The 15781-nt window shown below is 48.9% G+C and overlaps 1 protein-coding gene across 1 annotated transcript; it reads left to right on the top strand.

Annotated features, from left to right (window-relative positions):
* The first annotated feature begins 548 nt into the window (after positions 1-548).
* LOC123488228 (RNA polymerase-associated protein LEO1-like) lies at positions 549-13657 on the top strand. Its single transcript, XM_045219115.1, is given in 20 exon segments — positions 549-668; positions 1145-1287; positions 1368-1639; positions 1760-1818; positions 1821-1912; positions 1914-2079; positions 3595-3604; positions 4299-4491; positions 4536-4641; positions 6379-6473; positions 7096-7244; positions 7386-7470; positions 7563-7600; positions 7602-7655; positions 7875-8009; positions 8699-8834; positions 10625-10798; positions 10801-10825; positions 11124-11221; positions 13342-13657. Coding segments are annotated over 20 exon segments (2214 nt in total). The 5' UTR covers positions 549-610; the 3' UTR covers positions 13468-13657.
* The last annotated feature ends 2124 nt before the right edge of the window (positions 13658-15781 follow it).

The following is a 15781-nucleotide window of genomic DNA, read 5'->3' as shown; positions in this document are numbered from 1 at the left end:
GAGTCAAAAGCTTTTTTGAAATCAACAAAGCATGAGAAGACTTTGCCTTTGTTTTGGTTTGTTTGTTTGTCAATTACGGTGTGCAGGGTGAATACATGGTCTGTCATACAGTAATTTGGTAAAAAGCCAAATTGACAAATCTCTCTCTCTCCCCATACACAGTATCTTAATTGTTCAACAGGTGATTCCCTTACAAACAAATATTGCAGTCAGAGTGCAGTATAACTGCAGTATGTTGCAAATACTGCGTCCAAAATAACACGTTTTCTTTTACTTCAGTAATTTTGCAGTTCAACTGCAGTACACTGCAGTTATTCTGCAATTACTTCGTCCAAAATACCACAGTCGACTGCAGTTACTGCGACTTTTATTGCAGTTTCAAAACTGCAATCTTTTTTTGTAAGGGTTAAATTATAAAATAACACAGTAATTTCCAGGAACGTTTTAATCTGATGCATGTTTACATGCACCTTATTTCATAGCGCTCATCTGCCGCCACCTGGTGGATATTCAACGCAGTTAATCGTGCATTTCTGTGTCGCGCTGAACTGGGAAACAAAATCTGCAAAAGCGCTAATTTGTCACTTCCGGTTCGTCTTCATCGAAAGAAATGGCGGACATGGACGAACTGTTCGGGAGTGATGGGGACAGCGACAACGAACAAAGAGGTAAAGTTAGCCATCAAAATGCTGTTCAGAAAAGTTTGCTAAACACGTCTAACGTCACGCTAGACGAATAGCTTTATGCAGTTACAGCTAGCAAGCTAGCTAATGTGATCTAGCTATGGCCGGTTGGCTGATGCTAGCTAAGCTAACGTTAAGTAGCTAGTAAAGAGGACCTTTGTGAGAATATCCATCAACAACCTAACTAGGAACAAAATAGCCAAATTGGCCTGCTAGGCAGAGCCAGTACTTACTTGGTCCAGCACACTAGCTAGCTAACAAACCAAGCTCTCCTTAGAAAGTGTGTGTGTGTGCCAGCGAGAGTATGTGTGTGAGTAGCTAACGTTAGTATTTGTGTTTATTTCACACGTGTATGTACATTTCCCCTCTGCTAACATGACTGTTTGTCTGTCTCTCTCTGTGTGTGTGTGTGTGTGTGTGTGTGTGTGTGTGTGTGTGTGTGTGTGTGTCCGTGTCCTCAGCAGTGGCGTCTGGCTCTGGTTCGGGTTCTGACTCTGAGCCGGAGGTGCCCCGGTCCCGTTCCCATTCCCATAGTAACGCCTCCGGCAGTGACAGCGAGAGAGATGAGGATTTAGGACGAGACGGGGTAAAGCCCAACACCAAGGTGAGGTCCAGTTGGTTCAGTACATACACACACAGGAAACACTCTTAGCCTCAATAATGACATATAACTCTATGAACCAGGAGCTGTTTGGGGATGACAGTGAAGAGGAACGCCATAGCCAACACAGCGACAACCAATCAAACCTGTCAGAACGCTCAGGAAACCAGTCAGACGCCAGCATGCACTCGGAGCCCGAGGACAATGACCAGTCAGATGCGGAGCAGCACAGTGGGTCGGAGAGAGGGCACCGGGAGGAGGAGGAAGATGGAGATCGAAGGTCAGAGGCAGGCAGTCCAGTATCGGGGGCAGGGAGCCCCAGGTCTGTGAGGGGCAGCGCTCGCTCTGAGAAGAGGTGAGGAGGAGGAGGAGGAATGATAATGGAATGGGTTTTCACCAGGTATTGAAAGCACTTTGAGTGAAAACAAATTTCATTGGAATGTACGTAATGCATAATAACTTGTTTTCCCGCCAGTGTCCATAGTGACCCCGAACCCCCACTCTCGGCGCCAGGCACTCCCCAGTCTATCCCCGGCACCCCCAGTCTATCCCCGGCACCCCCCAGTCTGTCCCGGCACCCCCCAGTCTGTCCCCGCACCCCCACTCAGGGCCCGGAACACCCCACTCAGGATGGGGAGGGGTCAGGCAGGGAGAACCAATCAGGTGATGAAAAGTGGGGAGGAGGGGCTAAGAGTGACCAATCAGAGGACGAGGAGGAGAAGCGGCACCAATCGGACGAAGAGAGAGAGAATTCTGATGAGGATGGGGCGGGGCATAGGAGCAGGAATAAGTCAGGTATTAAAGAGAGTGTGTCTGTGTGTCTGGTCTGAAGGACCTTCCTCTAGCCACTCACTAGATCAGGGTTCTTCAATTCTGGGTCCTGGAGGGCTGAAACACTTCTGTTTTTTATTTCTACCTGGTAGTTAATTGCACTCACCTGGTGTCCCAGGTCTGAATTAGCCCCTGATTAGAAGGAGAGGATGAAAAACAGAGGTGTTTCGGCCCTCCAGGACCGGAATTGAAGAACCCTGCACTAGATCATCCTTTGAGTTTGAAAAGAAAACTGTTGCAACGTTCAGCAACATCTGCTTTACTATTGCATTAATGTTCTCTATCAGGCTTTGTCAATGATATTGTTGTATCACATCCTAGATGGCATTGTTTTTTCCCAACTGTGTCCTTGAACAAGTCACTTAACCCCCCCCCCATAACAGCAGCTCCCCAGGCGCCCAGTGTGGCAGCCCCCCATACCTCTCAAAAACCTGTATACAGTGCATTCGGAAAGTATTCAGACCCCTTGACTTTTTCCACGTTTTGTTACATTACAGACTTATTCTAAAATTAATTCAAAAAAATATATATTTCATCAATATACACACAATACCCCATAATGACAAAACAAAAACAGTTTTTTAGAAATTTTAGCAAATGTATAAATATCACATTTACATAAGTATTCAGACCCTTTACACAGTACTTTGTTGAAGCACCTTTGGCAGTGATTACAGCCTCGAGTGTTCTTGCGTATGACGCTTGAAGCTTGGCACACCTGTATTTGGGGAGTTTCTCCCATTCTTCTCTGCAGATCCTCTCAAGCTCTGTCAGGTTGGATGGGGAGCATCACTGCACAGCTATTTTCAGGTCACTCCAGAGATGTTCGATCAGGTTCAAGCCCAGGCTCTGGCTGGGCCACTCAAGGACATTCAGAGACTTGTCCCGAAGCCACTCCTGCGTTGTCTTGGCTGTGTGTTTAAGGTCGTTGTCCTGTTGGAAGGTGAACCTTCGCCCCAGTCTGAGGTCCTGAGCGCTCTGGAGCAGGTTTTCATCAAGGGATTCTCTGTGCTCTGCTCCGTTCATCTTTCCCTCAATCTTTACTAGTCTCCCAGTCCCTGCCGCTGAAAAACATCCTCACAGCATGATGCTGCCACCACCATGCTTCACCGTAGGGATGGTGCCAGGTTTCATCCAGACGTGACACTTGGCATTCAGGCCAAAGAGTACAATCTTTGTTTCATCAAACCAGAGAATCTTGTTTCTCATGGTCTGAAAGTCCTTTAGGTGCCTTTTGGCAAACTCCAAGTGGGCTGTCATGTGCCTTTTACTGAGGAGTGGCTTCCGTCTGGTTACTCTTCCATAAAGGCCTGATTGGTGGAGTGCTGCAGAGACGGTTGTCCTTCTGGAAGGTTCTCCCATCTCCACAGATTAACTCTGGAGCTCTGTCAGAGTGACCATCTGGTTCTTGGTCACCTCCCTGACCAAGGCCCTTCTCCCCCGATTGCTCAGTTTGGCCGGGCGGCCAGCTCTAGGAAGAGTCTTGGCGGTTCCAAACTTCTTCCATTTAATAATGATGGAGGCCACTGTGTTCTTGGGGACCTTCAATGCTGCAGACATTGTTTGGTACCCTTCACCAGATATGTGCCTCGACACAATCCTGTCTCGGAGCTCTACGGACAATTCCTTCGACCTCATGGCTTGGGTTTTGCTCGGACATGCACTGTCAACTGTGGGATCGATTGTCCAATCAATTGAATTTAACACAGGTGGACTCCAAGTTGTAGAAACATCTCAAGGATGATCAATTGAAAGAGGATGCACCTGAGCTCAATTTCGAGTCTCATAACAAAGGGTCTGAATACTTACATAAATAAGGTATTTCTGTTTTTTATTTTGAATAATGTGCAACAATTTCAAAATGCCTGTTTTCGCTTTGTCATTATGGGGTATTGTGTGTAGATTGAGGATTTGTATTTATTTAATCCATTTTAGAATAAGGCTGTGTGTAACGTAACAAAATGTGGAAAAAGTCAAGGGGTCTGAATACTTTCCGAATGCACTGTATGTATGTGTGTGTCTTTTCAGAGGGGTTGGGTTAAAAGGGGAAGTAACATTTCGGTTGGACCTTGTGTGGAATTGACCAATAAAGTGATCATAAATCTTTGTTAGCGCAATGACTGGAAGTCTACAGGAGAATTATACAAATTAAATGATGTGTGTGTGCTTCAGAGTTTGCGAAGGGGCAGTGACAGCGAGGATGACTTCATTGGACGGAAGAACAAGAAGATGGCGGCGTCTGCCTCAGACTCTGACAGCGACGTTGGAGCCAAGAAGATGGCGGCGTCTGCCTCGGACTCTGACAGCGACGTTGGAGCCAAGAAGATGGCGGCGTCTGCCTCAGACTCTGACAGCGACGTTGGAGCCAAGAAGATGGCGGCTCTGCCTCAGACTCTGACAGCGACGTTGGAGCCAAGAAGATGGCGGCGTCTGCCTCAGACTCTGACAGCGACGTTGGAGCCAAGAAGATGGCGGCGTCTGCCTCAGACTCTGACAGCGACGTTGGAGCCAAGAAGAAAGGAAAAGGTAAACCTAGATCTGAAGGAGGGTTGCAAAAAGAACTTCCCCAAAAATCCCTGCTTTTCCAGAAGTCCTGGTTAGAGGGTCCCGGATTTCCTGCTTATCCCCTCCTGAATCCGGGACTCTTCCAACCGGGATTTCTGGAAAACGTGGGTATTTTGAAAAATGTACCGCATTTTTGTAACCCTAATCTGAAGTCCTACACGTGGTCTTCTCAACATACTAGAGGAGAAGATCCAAGTTTCCTCAATTTTTTTTTTTTCATTTTTTTTTTTCTTGAGCGGATGTTCCGGTCAGGGGGCCGGAACATAATTAGAAATAATTTGTAGACTGCAAATTGACCACAAGAAGCCCAAACAGATATAATAGTTGACTAAAACATAATCATTTCAAACCCTGCTTACATTTGTATGCGATCACGTGTCTCTATAATGTGTGGGAATACTTGGGAACCGATTTCCAAATTTAAAATCACTTGGAGCTGATTTCCTGGTATTATTAGTCTTTTATGTCCAGCAATAATAAATAAATAAAAAAGTAAAACATTTTCTCAACTTTGGGGGGCCAAATAAAACCATTTGGCCTGTGGGCCTCCAGTTGGGGAACCCTGATATATACTGTATAACGGGGGGTATTTGGAAATAGCCACAGGATGGTTTTGCAATACCGTTGTGACTATATATAATTTATTTAATTAATTAGAATATTTGTAGCTACTTTTTTATGTAAAGAAATACAGTACCTGCAGTCAACTGGTGCAATATGTTAGGAGATAAACCTGATGGCGTTCTTCATTTCACCTGTCACATTATTTAACGTTAGGAAGCTTTACCGGTAGTCCCCAGTTACTGGTGTGCGGCATGCGCCAGGGGATTTAGTTACAGTATGGATTTCACATACTAAATATTTGCCTGCTAAATATCTATTAAGTTAACTGTCTAAAAGGTGCTAAACGCTCTGCAGTTGTGCATTTGGTTTGCTAATTTAGTATCTAGTTAGCTATCTAGCTAAGTGGTTAGCTTCTTCCAAAATCAAGCTTCCCTTGGTATCAGCAGAGAATCCCCTCCTGGATCACGAGCCTTGCTGGCTAATATTAGTTTTCTGCGTGCAGCAAATTGTGAGTAGCATTTTTGAGTTACTTTAATAACTTTATGAGCTGAGATGTCTGTTCTGCAAATAGTTTGTCAGAGACTTTAAAATGTTCGCAATGCACTTGTTAGCATTTAGCTATCATTCACTATGGGATTTTACATGTACTTGTTGGCATTGGTAACCTTCAGATTGCAGAGGCTCAGTGGGGTTGGAAAATAGCGCCCCTTGTGTTCAGTGCCGGTATTACTGAATATCCCAGGATGGCACAAGGTCGGTATGACAATCTGGATACCGCCCAAGCCTCCTCCGATGCGCTTTGAGAAGGAGGCGGGGAATCAGGGTATAATCCCTCTATGTTCAACTCCTACCTGTTTCGGGTCAGAGGTTAGGGGTCAGGGTCAGAGGTTAGGGGTCAGGGTTAGGGGTTAGGGGTTAGAGGTTAGGGGTCAGGGGTCAGGGTCAGAGGTTAGGGGTCAAGGTTAGGGGTCAAGGTTAGGGGTTAGGGTTAGAGGTTAGGGGTCAGGGTTAGGGGTCAGGGTTAGGGGTCAGAGGTTAGGGGTCAGGGTTAGAGGTTAGGGGTCAGGGTTAGAGGTTAGGGGTCAGGGTTAGAGGTTAGGGGTCAGGACTCATCTCTCTCCATCTCTTCCTCAGGTAAGAAGCCAGCAGCAGACGACCTGTTTGGAGAGGCAGACGACATCTCATCAGACAGTGATGCTGAGAAACCCCCCACTCCAGGACAACCCCTGGTGAGACACACTTTACCCCCCCCCCCACTCCAGGACAACCCCTGGTGAGAGACACTTTACCCCCCCACTCCAGGACAACCCCTGGTGAGAGTAACTTTACCCCCCACTCCAGGACAACCCCTGGTGAGAGAACTTTACCCCCCCACTCCAGGACAACCCCTGGTGAGACACACTTTACCCCCCCACTCCAGGACAACCCCTGGTGAGACACACTTTACCCCCCCACTCCAGGACAACCCCTGGTGAGAGTCACTTTACCCCCCCACTCCAGGACAACCCCTGGTGAGAGTAACTTTACCCCCCCCACTCCAGGACAACCCCTGGTGAGACACACTTTACCCCCCCACTCCAGGACAACCCCTGGTGAGAGTAACTTTACCCCCCCACTCCAGGACAACCCCTGGTGAGACACACTTTACCCCCACTCCAGGACAACCCCTGGTGAGAGTAACTTTACCCCCCACTCCAGGACAACCCCTGGTGAGAGTAACTTTACCCCCCACTCCAGGACAACCCCTGGTGAGAGTAACTTTACCCCCCCACTCCAGGACAACCCCTGGTGAGAGAAACTTTACCTCTGCATGTTACAATAACTAATAATGAAGCGTGTCTGTGTCTCCAGGACCAGGAGGAGGGTGTGGAGGGGGATCACGCTGAGGAGGAGCCCGTCCCAGAGACTCGTATCGAGGTGGAGATTCCTAAAGTCAGCACGGATCTAGGATCAGACCTCTACTTCGTCAAACTACCCAACTTCCTCTCTGTTGAGCCCAGGTTAGACACACCCCAGCTGGTCCCAGTTCACTCCCTAACCCTTGCCGTTCCATGTTAACAGATCTGAAGGGTCTGGACAGGTAGAAGCAGTGTCTTCCCTCTGAACTGTGTGTCTAATGTGATGTGTTCCTCCCTGTTCAGACCCTTTGACCCTCAGTACTATGAAGATGAGTTTGAGGATGAGGAGATGTTGGATGAAGAGGGTCGGACCAGGCTCAAACTGAAGGTGTGTGTGTGCCCTGTGTGTCTGCAGTGTGTGTGTGTGTGTGTGTGTGTGTGTGTGTGTGTGAGAGTGACGTGACCGTGTTCTGTGTTCAGGTTGAGAATACTATCCGGTGGAGAGCCAAGAAGGGGAGGAGGGGGCGACGCCAGAGAGAGTAACGCCCGCATCGTCAAGTGGTCTGACGGCAGGTCAGCGCACACACACACACACACACACACACACACACACCACCGCAAGGTCCTCAGAGGGCTGGAGGAAGAGGAGAAACACTGGACAGCTGATGATTGTGAATGATTGAATAATTCATTCATTGATTTGACCATGTGAAATCTGTGTTTACGTGTGTATGTGCACACACGTGTGTGTGTGTGTGTGCGTGTGTATGTATCCGTGTTCTCTCTCCACAGCATGTCTCTCCACCTGGGTAATGAGGTGTTCGATGTGTATAAAGCTCCTCTCCAGGGAGACCACAACCACCTGTTCATCAGACAGGGGACTGGGTTACAGGGACAGGCTGTGTTCAAGACCAAACTCACCTTCAGGTAACTCTGTCAACACACACACACACACACACACACACACACACACACACACACACACCTTGCCCTCTGTCTGAACGCCAACCCAGAGCTCTGACAGACATCATGCACCAAATAGAAGAACACGGTCCAGATTTAATAGTGAACAACAACAACAGTGTCTAAGCAGAGCTCTGTTCAGACATGTCTTATCTGAGGGAACAGAACAGAGTGGGTAAGTGTGTGTTAGTGTCTGGTTTTAGCCAAGCTGCTTACAGAACAGTTGTTTTGATGGGGTCTTACCATAGAACGTGACTTACTAGATGTCATGGGGCTTTACCTTCTGATACAGCATTGTTTGGATTCATTATCAGGGTAGAACTATTTGTTTTGGTCGAGAATTAAGGTTCAGTGTTACTTGTTTTGGTAAAGTATTAGAATAGAAGGTGACTTGTTTTGGTAAAGTATTAGAACGTGACTTGTTTTGCTACAGAATTATGAGACGACGTTCCTCTTTCAGTCTGAAGGAAAAAGCATGAATATCTGTTTTTGAGATATAAGCCCATTATTGTGTGTGTTCTCTCTCTCCAGACCCCACTCGACAGACAGTGCTGAGATATAAGCCCATTATTGTGTGTTCTCTCTCTCCAGACCCCACTCGACAGACAGTGCTGAGATATAAGCCCATTATTGTGTGTGTTCTCTCTCTCCAGACCCCACTCGACAGACAGCGCCACCCACAGGAAGATGACCCTCTCTCTGGCCGACCGCTGTTCTAAAACCCAGAAGATCAGAATACTGCCCATGGCTGGACGAGACCCTGAGTCTCAACGCAGCGAGATGATCAAGGTAACATGCAGGACTGTGTGATTTCATACTGGATGTAATGTAATAAGGTTATGAGGTGTGTAATGTTAGTAGAATTACACTGAATATAAATATGAACGCAAAAATGCAACAATTTAAAAGATTTTACTGAGTTACAGTTCATATAAGTAATTCATTAGGCCCTAATCTATGGATTTCACATGACTGGGAATATAGATATGCAGCTGTTGGTCAAAGATGCCTTAAAAAAAGACAACCAGTCAGTATCTGGTGTGACCACCATTTGCCTCAAGCAACTGTCCTTCGCGTAGAGTTGATCAGGCTGTTGATTGTGGCCTGTGGAATGTTGTCCCACTCTTCAATGGCTGTGTGAAGTTGCTGGATATTGGCAGGAACTGGAACACGCTGTCGTACATTTTGATCCAGAGCATCCCAAACATGCTCAATGGGTGACATGTCTGGTGAGTATGCAGGCAATGGAAGAACTGGGACATTTTCAGCTTCCAAGAATTGGAATTGTGTACATGTCCTTGCTACCTGGGGCCGTGCATTATCATGCTGAAACATGAGGTGATGGCGGCGGATGAATGGCACGTCAATGGGCCTCAGGATCTCTTGAAGGTTATCTCTGTGTATTCAAATTGACATCGATAAAAGGTAATTGGGTTCGTTGTCCGTAGCTTATGCCTGCCCATACCATAACCCCACCACCACCATGGGGCACTCTGTTCATAACGTTGACATCAGCAAACCACTCGCCCACACAACGCCATACACACTGTCTGCCCTCTTCCCGGTACAGTTGAAACCGGGATTTATCCGTGAAGAGCACACTACTCCAGTGTGCCAGTGGCCATCAAATGTGAGCATTTGTCCACTGAAGTGGGTTACGACGTCGAACTGCATTCAGGTCAAGACCCTGGTGAGGATGACGAGCACGTAGATGAGCTTCCCTGAGATGGTTTCTGACAGTTTGGACAGAACTTCTTTGGTTGTGCAAACCCACAGTTTCATCAGCAGTCCAGTGGCTGGTCTCAGACGATCCCGCAGATGAAGAAGCCGGATGTGGAGGTCCTGGGCTGGCGTGGTTACACGTGGTCTGCGGTTGTGAGGCCGGTTGGACGTACTGCCAAATTCTCCAAAACGACGTTGGAGGCTTATGGTAGAGAAATTAACATGACATTCTCTGGACATTTCTGCAGTCAGCATGCCAATTGCACGCTCCCTCAAAACTTGAGACAACTGTGGCATTGTGTTGTGTGACCAAACTGCACATTTTAGAATGGCCTTTTATTGTCCCCAGCACAAGGTGCACCTGTGTAAGGATCATGCTGTTTAATCAGCTTCTTGATATGCCACACCTGTCAGGTGGATGGATTATCTTGGCAAAGGAGAAATTCTCACTAACAGGGATGTAAACACATTTGAGAGAAATAAGCTTTTTGTGCGTGTGGAAAATGTCTGGGATCTTTTTATTTCAGCTCATGAAACATGGGACCAACACTTTACATGATGGGTTTATATTTTAGTTCAGTGTAGTAACTACGGTTTGGAGAGGAGACAGACTTTCTGTTGTTACTAGAAACACTGACTGGGCTGATATTGCTGAATACACTGTCCTATATCTGTCCTATATGTTCTCAGAACATTTCAAATAGACAGGACAACACCTTATCTCATGAGGGGTTAAAATGTTGACCCATCTCTCCTCCTCTCCTCCTCCCTCCCTCCCCCTCCCCTCCCCTCCCTCCTCCTCCCTCCCCCTCCCCCTCCTCCTCCCTCCCCCTCCCTCCCCCTCCCTCCCCCTACAGAAAGAAGAGGAGCGTCTGCGGGCGTCTATCCGTCGTGAGGGCCAACAGCGGCGGATGAGAGAGAAGCAGCACCAACGAGGGTTGAGCGCCGGTTACCTGGAGCCTGATCGCTATGACGACGATGAGGAGGGGGATGAGTCAGTCAGCCTGGCCGCCATCAAGAGCAAATACAAGGGGGAGGAGGAGCAGGAGGACTGAGGGGTGAGGAGACACAACACACATCTAGACACACACACACACACACACACAACCCGTCTAAACGCAGACCCAACCAGATCAAATCCAGGCGAGGAGGAGAAGGCCTGAGGAGACAGAGAAACCATGTTAATGTGTCCTCTCCCTCCTCTCCTCCATCCATCCCCCTCTAACTCTACCCTGCTTCCTCCCTCTGTCCTCCCTCGCTCAACCCCCTTCCATCTCCTCCGCCTCCCTCTTCCTTCCTCTCTTCTGTTCCCCTCCTCTTCTATCCCTCCCCTCTCTCCTCCCTCCCTCCATCCAGAGGAGCGTGCTAGGATCTACTCGTCTGACAGTGATGAGGGTTCTGATGATGACAAAGCCCAGAGACTGCTCAAGGCCAAGAAACTAGACTCTGATGAGGTGGGTGACACACACACACACACACACACACACACACACACACACACACACACACACACAGGTGTAAGTACAGTAAGAGAATGGAGAGGTGAGTTGTGACAGAGGGTGCAGTCCTATGTTCTAGCAGCAGAAGACAGTGTGACAGAGGGTGCAGTCCTATGTTCTAGCAGCAGAAGACAGTGTGACAGAGGGTGCAGTCCTATGTTCTAGCAGCAGAAGACAGTGTGACAGAGGGTGCAGTCCTATGTTCTAGCAGCAGAAGACAGTGTGACAGAGGGTGCAGTCCTATGTTCTAGCAGCGGAAGACAGTGTGACAGAGGGTGCAGTCCTATGTTCTAGCAGCGGAAGACCGTGTGACAGAGGGTGCAGTCCTATGTTCTAGCAGCAGAAGACAGTGTGACAGAGGGTGCAGTCCTATGTTCTAGCAGCAGAAGACAGTGTGACAGAGGGTGCAGTCCTATGTTCTAGCAGCAGAAGACAGTGTGACAGAGGGTGCAGTCCTATGTTCTAGCAGCAGAAGACAGTGTGACAGAGGGTGCAGTCCTATGTTCTAGCAGCAGAAGGCAGTGTGACAGAGGGTGCAGTCCTATGTTCTAGCAGCAGAAGGCAGTGTGACAGAGGGTGCAGTCCTATGTTCTAGCAGCAGAAGACAGTGTGACAGAGGGTGCAGTCCTATGTTCTAGCAGCAGAAGACAGTGTGACAGAGGGTGCAGTCCTATGTTCTAGCAGCAGAAGACAGTGTGACAGAGGGTGCAGTCCTATGTTCTAGCAGCAGAAGACAGTGTGACAGAGGGTGCAGTCCTATGTTCTAGCAGCAGAAGACAGTGTGACAGAGGGTGCAGTCCTATGTTCTAGCAGCAGAAGGCAGTGTGACAGAGGGTGCAGTCCTATGTTCTAGCAGCAGAAGACAGTGTGACAGAGGGTGCAGTCCTATGTTCTAGCAGCAGAAGACAGTGTGACAGAGGGTGCAGTCCTATGTTCTAGCAGCAGAAGACAGTGTGACAGAGGGTGCAGTCCTATGTTCTAGCAGCAGAAGACAGTGTGACAGAGGGTGCAGTCCTATGTTCTAGCAGCAGAAGACAGTGTGACAGAGGGTGCAGTCCTATGTTCTAGCAGCAGAAGGCAGTGTGACAGAGGGTGCAGTCCTATGTTCTAGCAGCAGAAGACAGTGTGACAGAGGGTGCAGTCCTATGTTCTAGCAGCAGAAGACAGTGTGACAGAGGGTGCAGTCCTATGTTCTAGCAGCAGAAGACAGTGGGACAGAGGGTGCAGTCCTATGTTCTAGCAGCAGAAGACAGTGGGACAGAGGGTGCAGTCCTATGTTCTAGCAGCAGAAGACAGTGTGACAGAGGGTGCAGTCCTATGTTCTAGCAGCAGAAGACAGTGTGACAGAGGGTGCAGTCCTATGTTCTAGCAGCAGAAGACAGTGTGACAGAGGGTGCAGTCCTATGTTCTAGCAGCAGAAGGCAGTGTGACAGAGGGTGCAGTCCTATGTTCTAGCAGCAGAAGACAGTGTGACAGAGGGTGCAGTCCTATGTTCTAGCAGCAGAAGACAGTGTGACAGAGGGTGCAGTCCTATGTTCTAGCAGCAGAAGACAGTGGGACAGAGGGTGCAGTCCTATGTTCTAGCAGCAGAAGACAGTGGGACAGAGGGTGCAGTCCTATGTTCTAGCAGCAGAAGACAGTGTGACAGAGGGTGCAGTCCTATGTTCTAGCAGCAGAAGACAGTGTGACAGAGGGTGCAGTCCTATGTTCTAGCAGCAGAAGACAGTGGGACAGAGGGTGCAGTCCTATGTTCTAGCAGCAGAAGACAGTGGGACAGAGGGTGCAGTCCTATGTTCTAGCAGCAGAAGGCAGTGTGACAGAGGGTGCAGTCCTATGTTCTAGCAGCAGAAGACAGTGTGACAGAGGGTGCAGTCCTATGTTCTAGCAGCAGAAGACAGTGTGAATCACTACATATATGAATCTAGTTCAGGTAACAAAGCACTTTGAGGCAGATCTGAAGTGAGTCATATCACATTTCTCCTGTTTCTCTCCCCCTCTTTCTTTCGCCCCCCTCTCTCTCTCCTCTTTCTCTCTCCCCCCTCTCTCTCCTGTCTCTCTCTCCCCTCTCTCTCTAGGAAGGGGAGAGTTCATTGAAGAGGAAGGCTGGGGAGGATGAGGAGGAGGAGGAGGTGGAACCCAAGAAGGCCAAGAAATATGTCATCAGCGATGAAGAGGAGGAGGAGGAGGAAGATGATGAATGATGTCATTTTTTTACCATACCACTGTATTATCAGTGTTTTGTTCTGTCCAACGCGTCGCGGTGTAGACAAGAAACCTTTCATTTGTGGTTTGTATATTTTCTAATGATTGTGTGAGAGAGAGATCGCTCTGTACAGCTGTAGTTACGGAATAAAGGATCAGATGAACTAGGTGTTTATCTCAATGACCAAACCTCAGTCTCTTTGTTATCTTTGTTTAAAAGTTCAGTTTTACTTTTGTTTTTGTTTGAGACGTCCATTTTCTAATCGAGGTTAAAGATGGAGAGTTGAAGGGGGGGTAGTGATGAGAGTGAGAGGTGTGAGGGACAGAGTTGGAGAGAGATGGTAGGTGGAGAGTTGAGGGGATGGACAGTGTCTGTCTAACCTCTTCTGTAACAGTAGATACTGTTCAATCCATCTGGCACAGTAGAGTATAAATGGAGGGTTGATGGGTGAGTGGAGAGAGGGGGGTGTGTCCAGTCTTGGTGAAGAGAGGGGGGCGTGTCCAGTCTTGGTGGAGAGAGGGGGGCGTGTCCAGTCTTGGTGAAGAGAGGGGGGGCGTGTCCAGTCTTGGTGGAGAGAGGGGGGCGTGTCCAGTCTTGGTGGAGAGAGGGGGTGTGTCCAGTCTTGGTGAAGAGAGGGGGCGTGTCGTCTTGGTGAAGAGAGGGGCGTGTCCAGTCTTGGTGGAGAGAGGGGGTCGTGTCCAGTCTTGGTGGAGAGAGGGGGCGTGTCCAGTCTTGGTGGAGAGAGGGGGGCGTGTCCAGTCTTGGTGAAGATCTCGTCTCAAAACCCATTGAATGAGAAGGAGATGAGGAGGATGGACATCTTCCCTTTGTCACAGGCTGTCAGTAGATCTAGTTTAATCCAGCTGTCTGAGAGAATGGGAGAGAGAGAGAGAGAGGTGAGGAGAATGGGGGAGAGAGGTGAGGAGAATGGGGGAGAGAGGTGAGGAGAATGGGGGAGAGAGGTGAGGAGAATGGGGGAGAGAGGTGAGGAGAATGGGGGAGAGAGAGGTGAGGAGAATGGGGGAGAGAGGTGAGGAGAATGGGGAGAGAGAGGTGAGGAGAATGGGGGAGAGAGAGGTGAGGAGAATGGGGGAGAGAGAGTTGAGGAGAATGGGGGGGAGCGAGAGGTGAGGAGAATGGGGGGGAAGAGAGGTAGAGTCCTGTCAGCGTGTAGAGTCCTGTGAGTGTGTAGAGTCCTGTCAGCGTGTAGAGTCCTGTCAGTGTGTAGAGTCCTGTCAGCGTGTAGAGTCCTGTCAGTGTGTAGAGTCCTGTCAGCGTGTAGAGTCCTGTCAGCGTGTAGAGTCCTGTCAGCGTGTAGAGTCCTGTGAGCGTGTAGAGTCCTGTCAGTGTGTAGAGTCCTGTCAGCGTGTAGAGTCCTGTCAGTGTGTAGAGTCCTGTCAGCGTGTAGAGTCCTGTGAGTGTGTAGAGTCCTGTCAGTGTGTAGAGTCCTGTCAGTGTGTAGAGTCCTGTCAGTGTGTAGAGTCCTGTCAGTGTGTAGAGTCCTGTCAGTGTGTAGAGTCCTGTCAGTGTGTAGAGTCCTGTCAGTGTGTAGAGTCCTGTCAGTGTGTAGAGTCCTGTCAGTGTGTAGAGTCCTGTCAGTGTGTAGAGTCCTGTGAGTGTGTAGAGTCCTGTCAGTGTGTAGAGTCCTGTCAGTGTGTAGAGTCCTGTCAGTGTGTAGAGTCCTGTCAGTGTGTAGAGTCCTGTCAGTGTGTAGAGTCCTGTGAGTGTGTAGAGTCCTGTGAGTGTGTAGAGTCCTGTCAGTGTGTAGAGTCCTGTCAGTGTGTAGAGTCCTGTCAGTGTGTAGAGTCCTGTCAGCGTGTAGAGTCCTGTCAGCGTGTAGAGTCCTGTGAGTGTGTAGAGTCCTGTCAGCGTGTAGAGTCCTGTCAGCGTGTAGAGTCCTGTCAGCGTGTAGAGTCCTGTCAGCGTGTAGAGTCCTGTCAGCGTGTAGAGTCCTGTCAGCGTGTAGAGTCCTGTCAGTGTGTAGAGTCCTGTGAGCGTGTAGAGTCCTGTCAGCGTGTAGAGTCCTGTCAGCGTGTAGAGTCCTGTCAGCGTGTAGAGTCCTGTCAGCGTGTAGAGTCCTGTCAGCGTGTAGAGTCCTGTCAGCGTGTAGAGTCCTGTCAGCGTGTAGAGTCCTGTCAGTGTGTAGAGTCCTGTCAGTGTGTAGAGTCCTGTCAGCGTGTAGAGTCCTGTCAGTGTGTAGAGTCCTGTCAGTGTGTAGAGTCCTGTCAGCGTGTAGAGTCCTGTCAGTGTGTAGAGTCCTGTCAGTGTGTAGAGTCCTGTCAGTGTGTAGAGTCCTGTCAGCGTGTAGAGTC

Source organism: Coregonus clupeaformis, unplaced genomic scaffold (assembly GCF_020615455.1).
Source record: "Coregonus clupeaformis isolate EN_2021a unplaced genomic scaffold, ASM2061545v1 scaf2074, whole genome shotgun sequence".
Classification (NCBI taxonomy): domain Eukaryota; kingdom Metazoa; phylum Chordata; class Actinopteri; order Salmoniformes; family Salmonidae; genus Coregonus; species Coregonus clupeaformis.
This window is presented reverse-complemented; position numbering and strand designations above follow the sequence as displayed.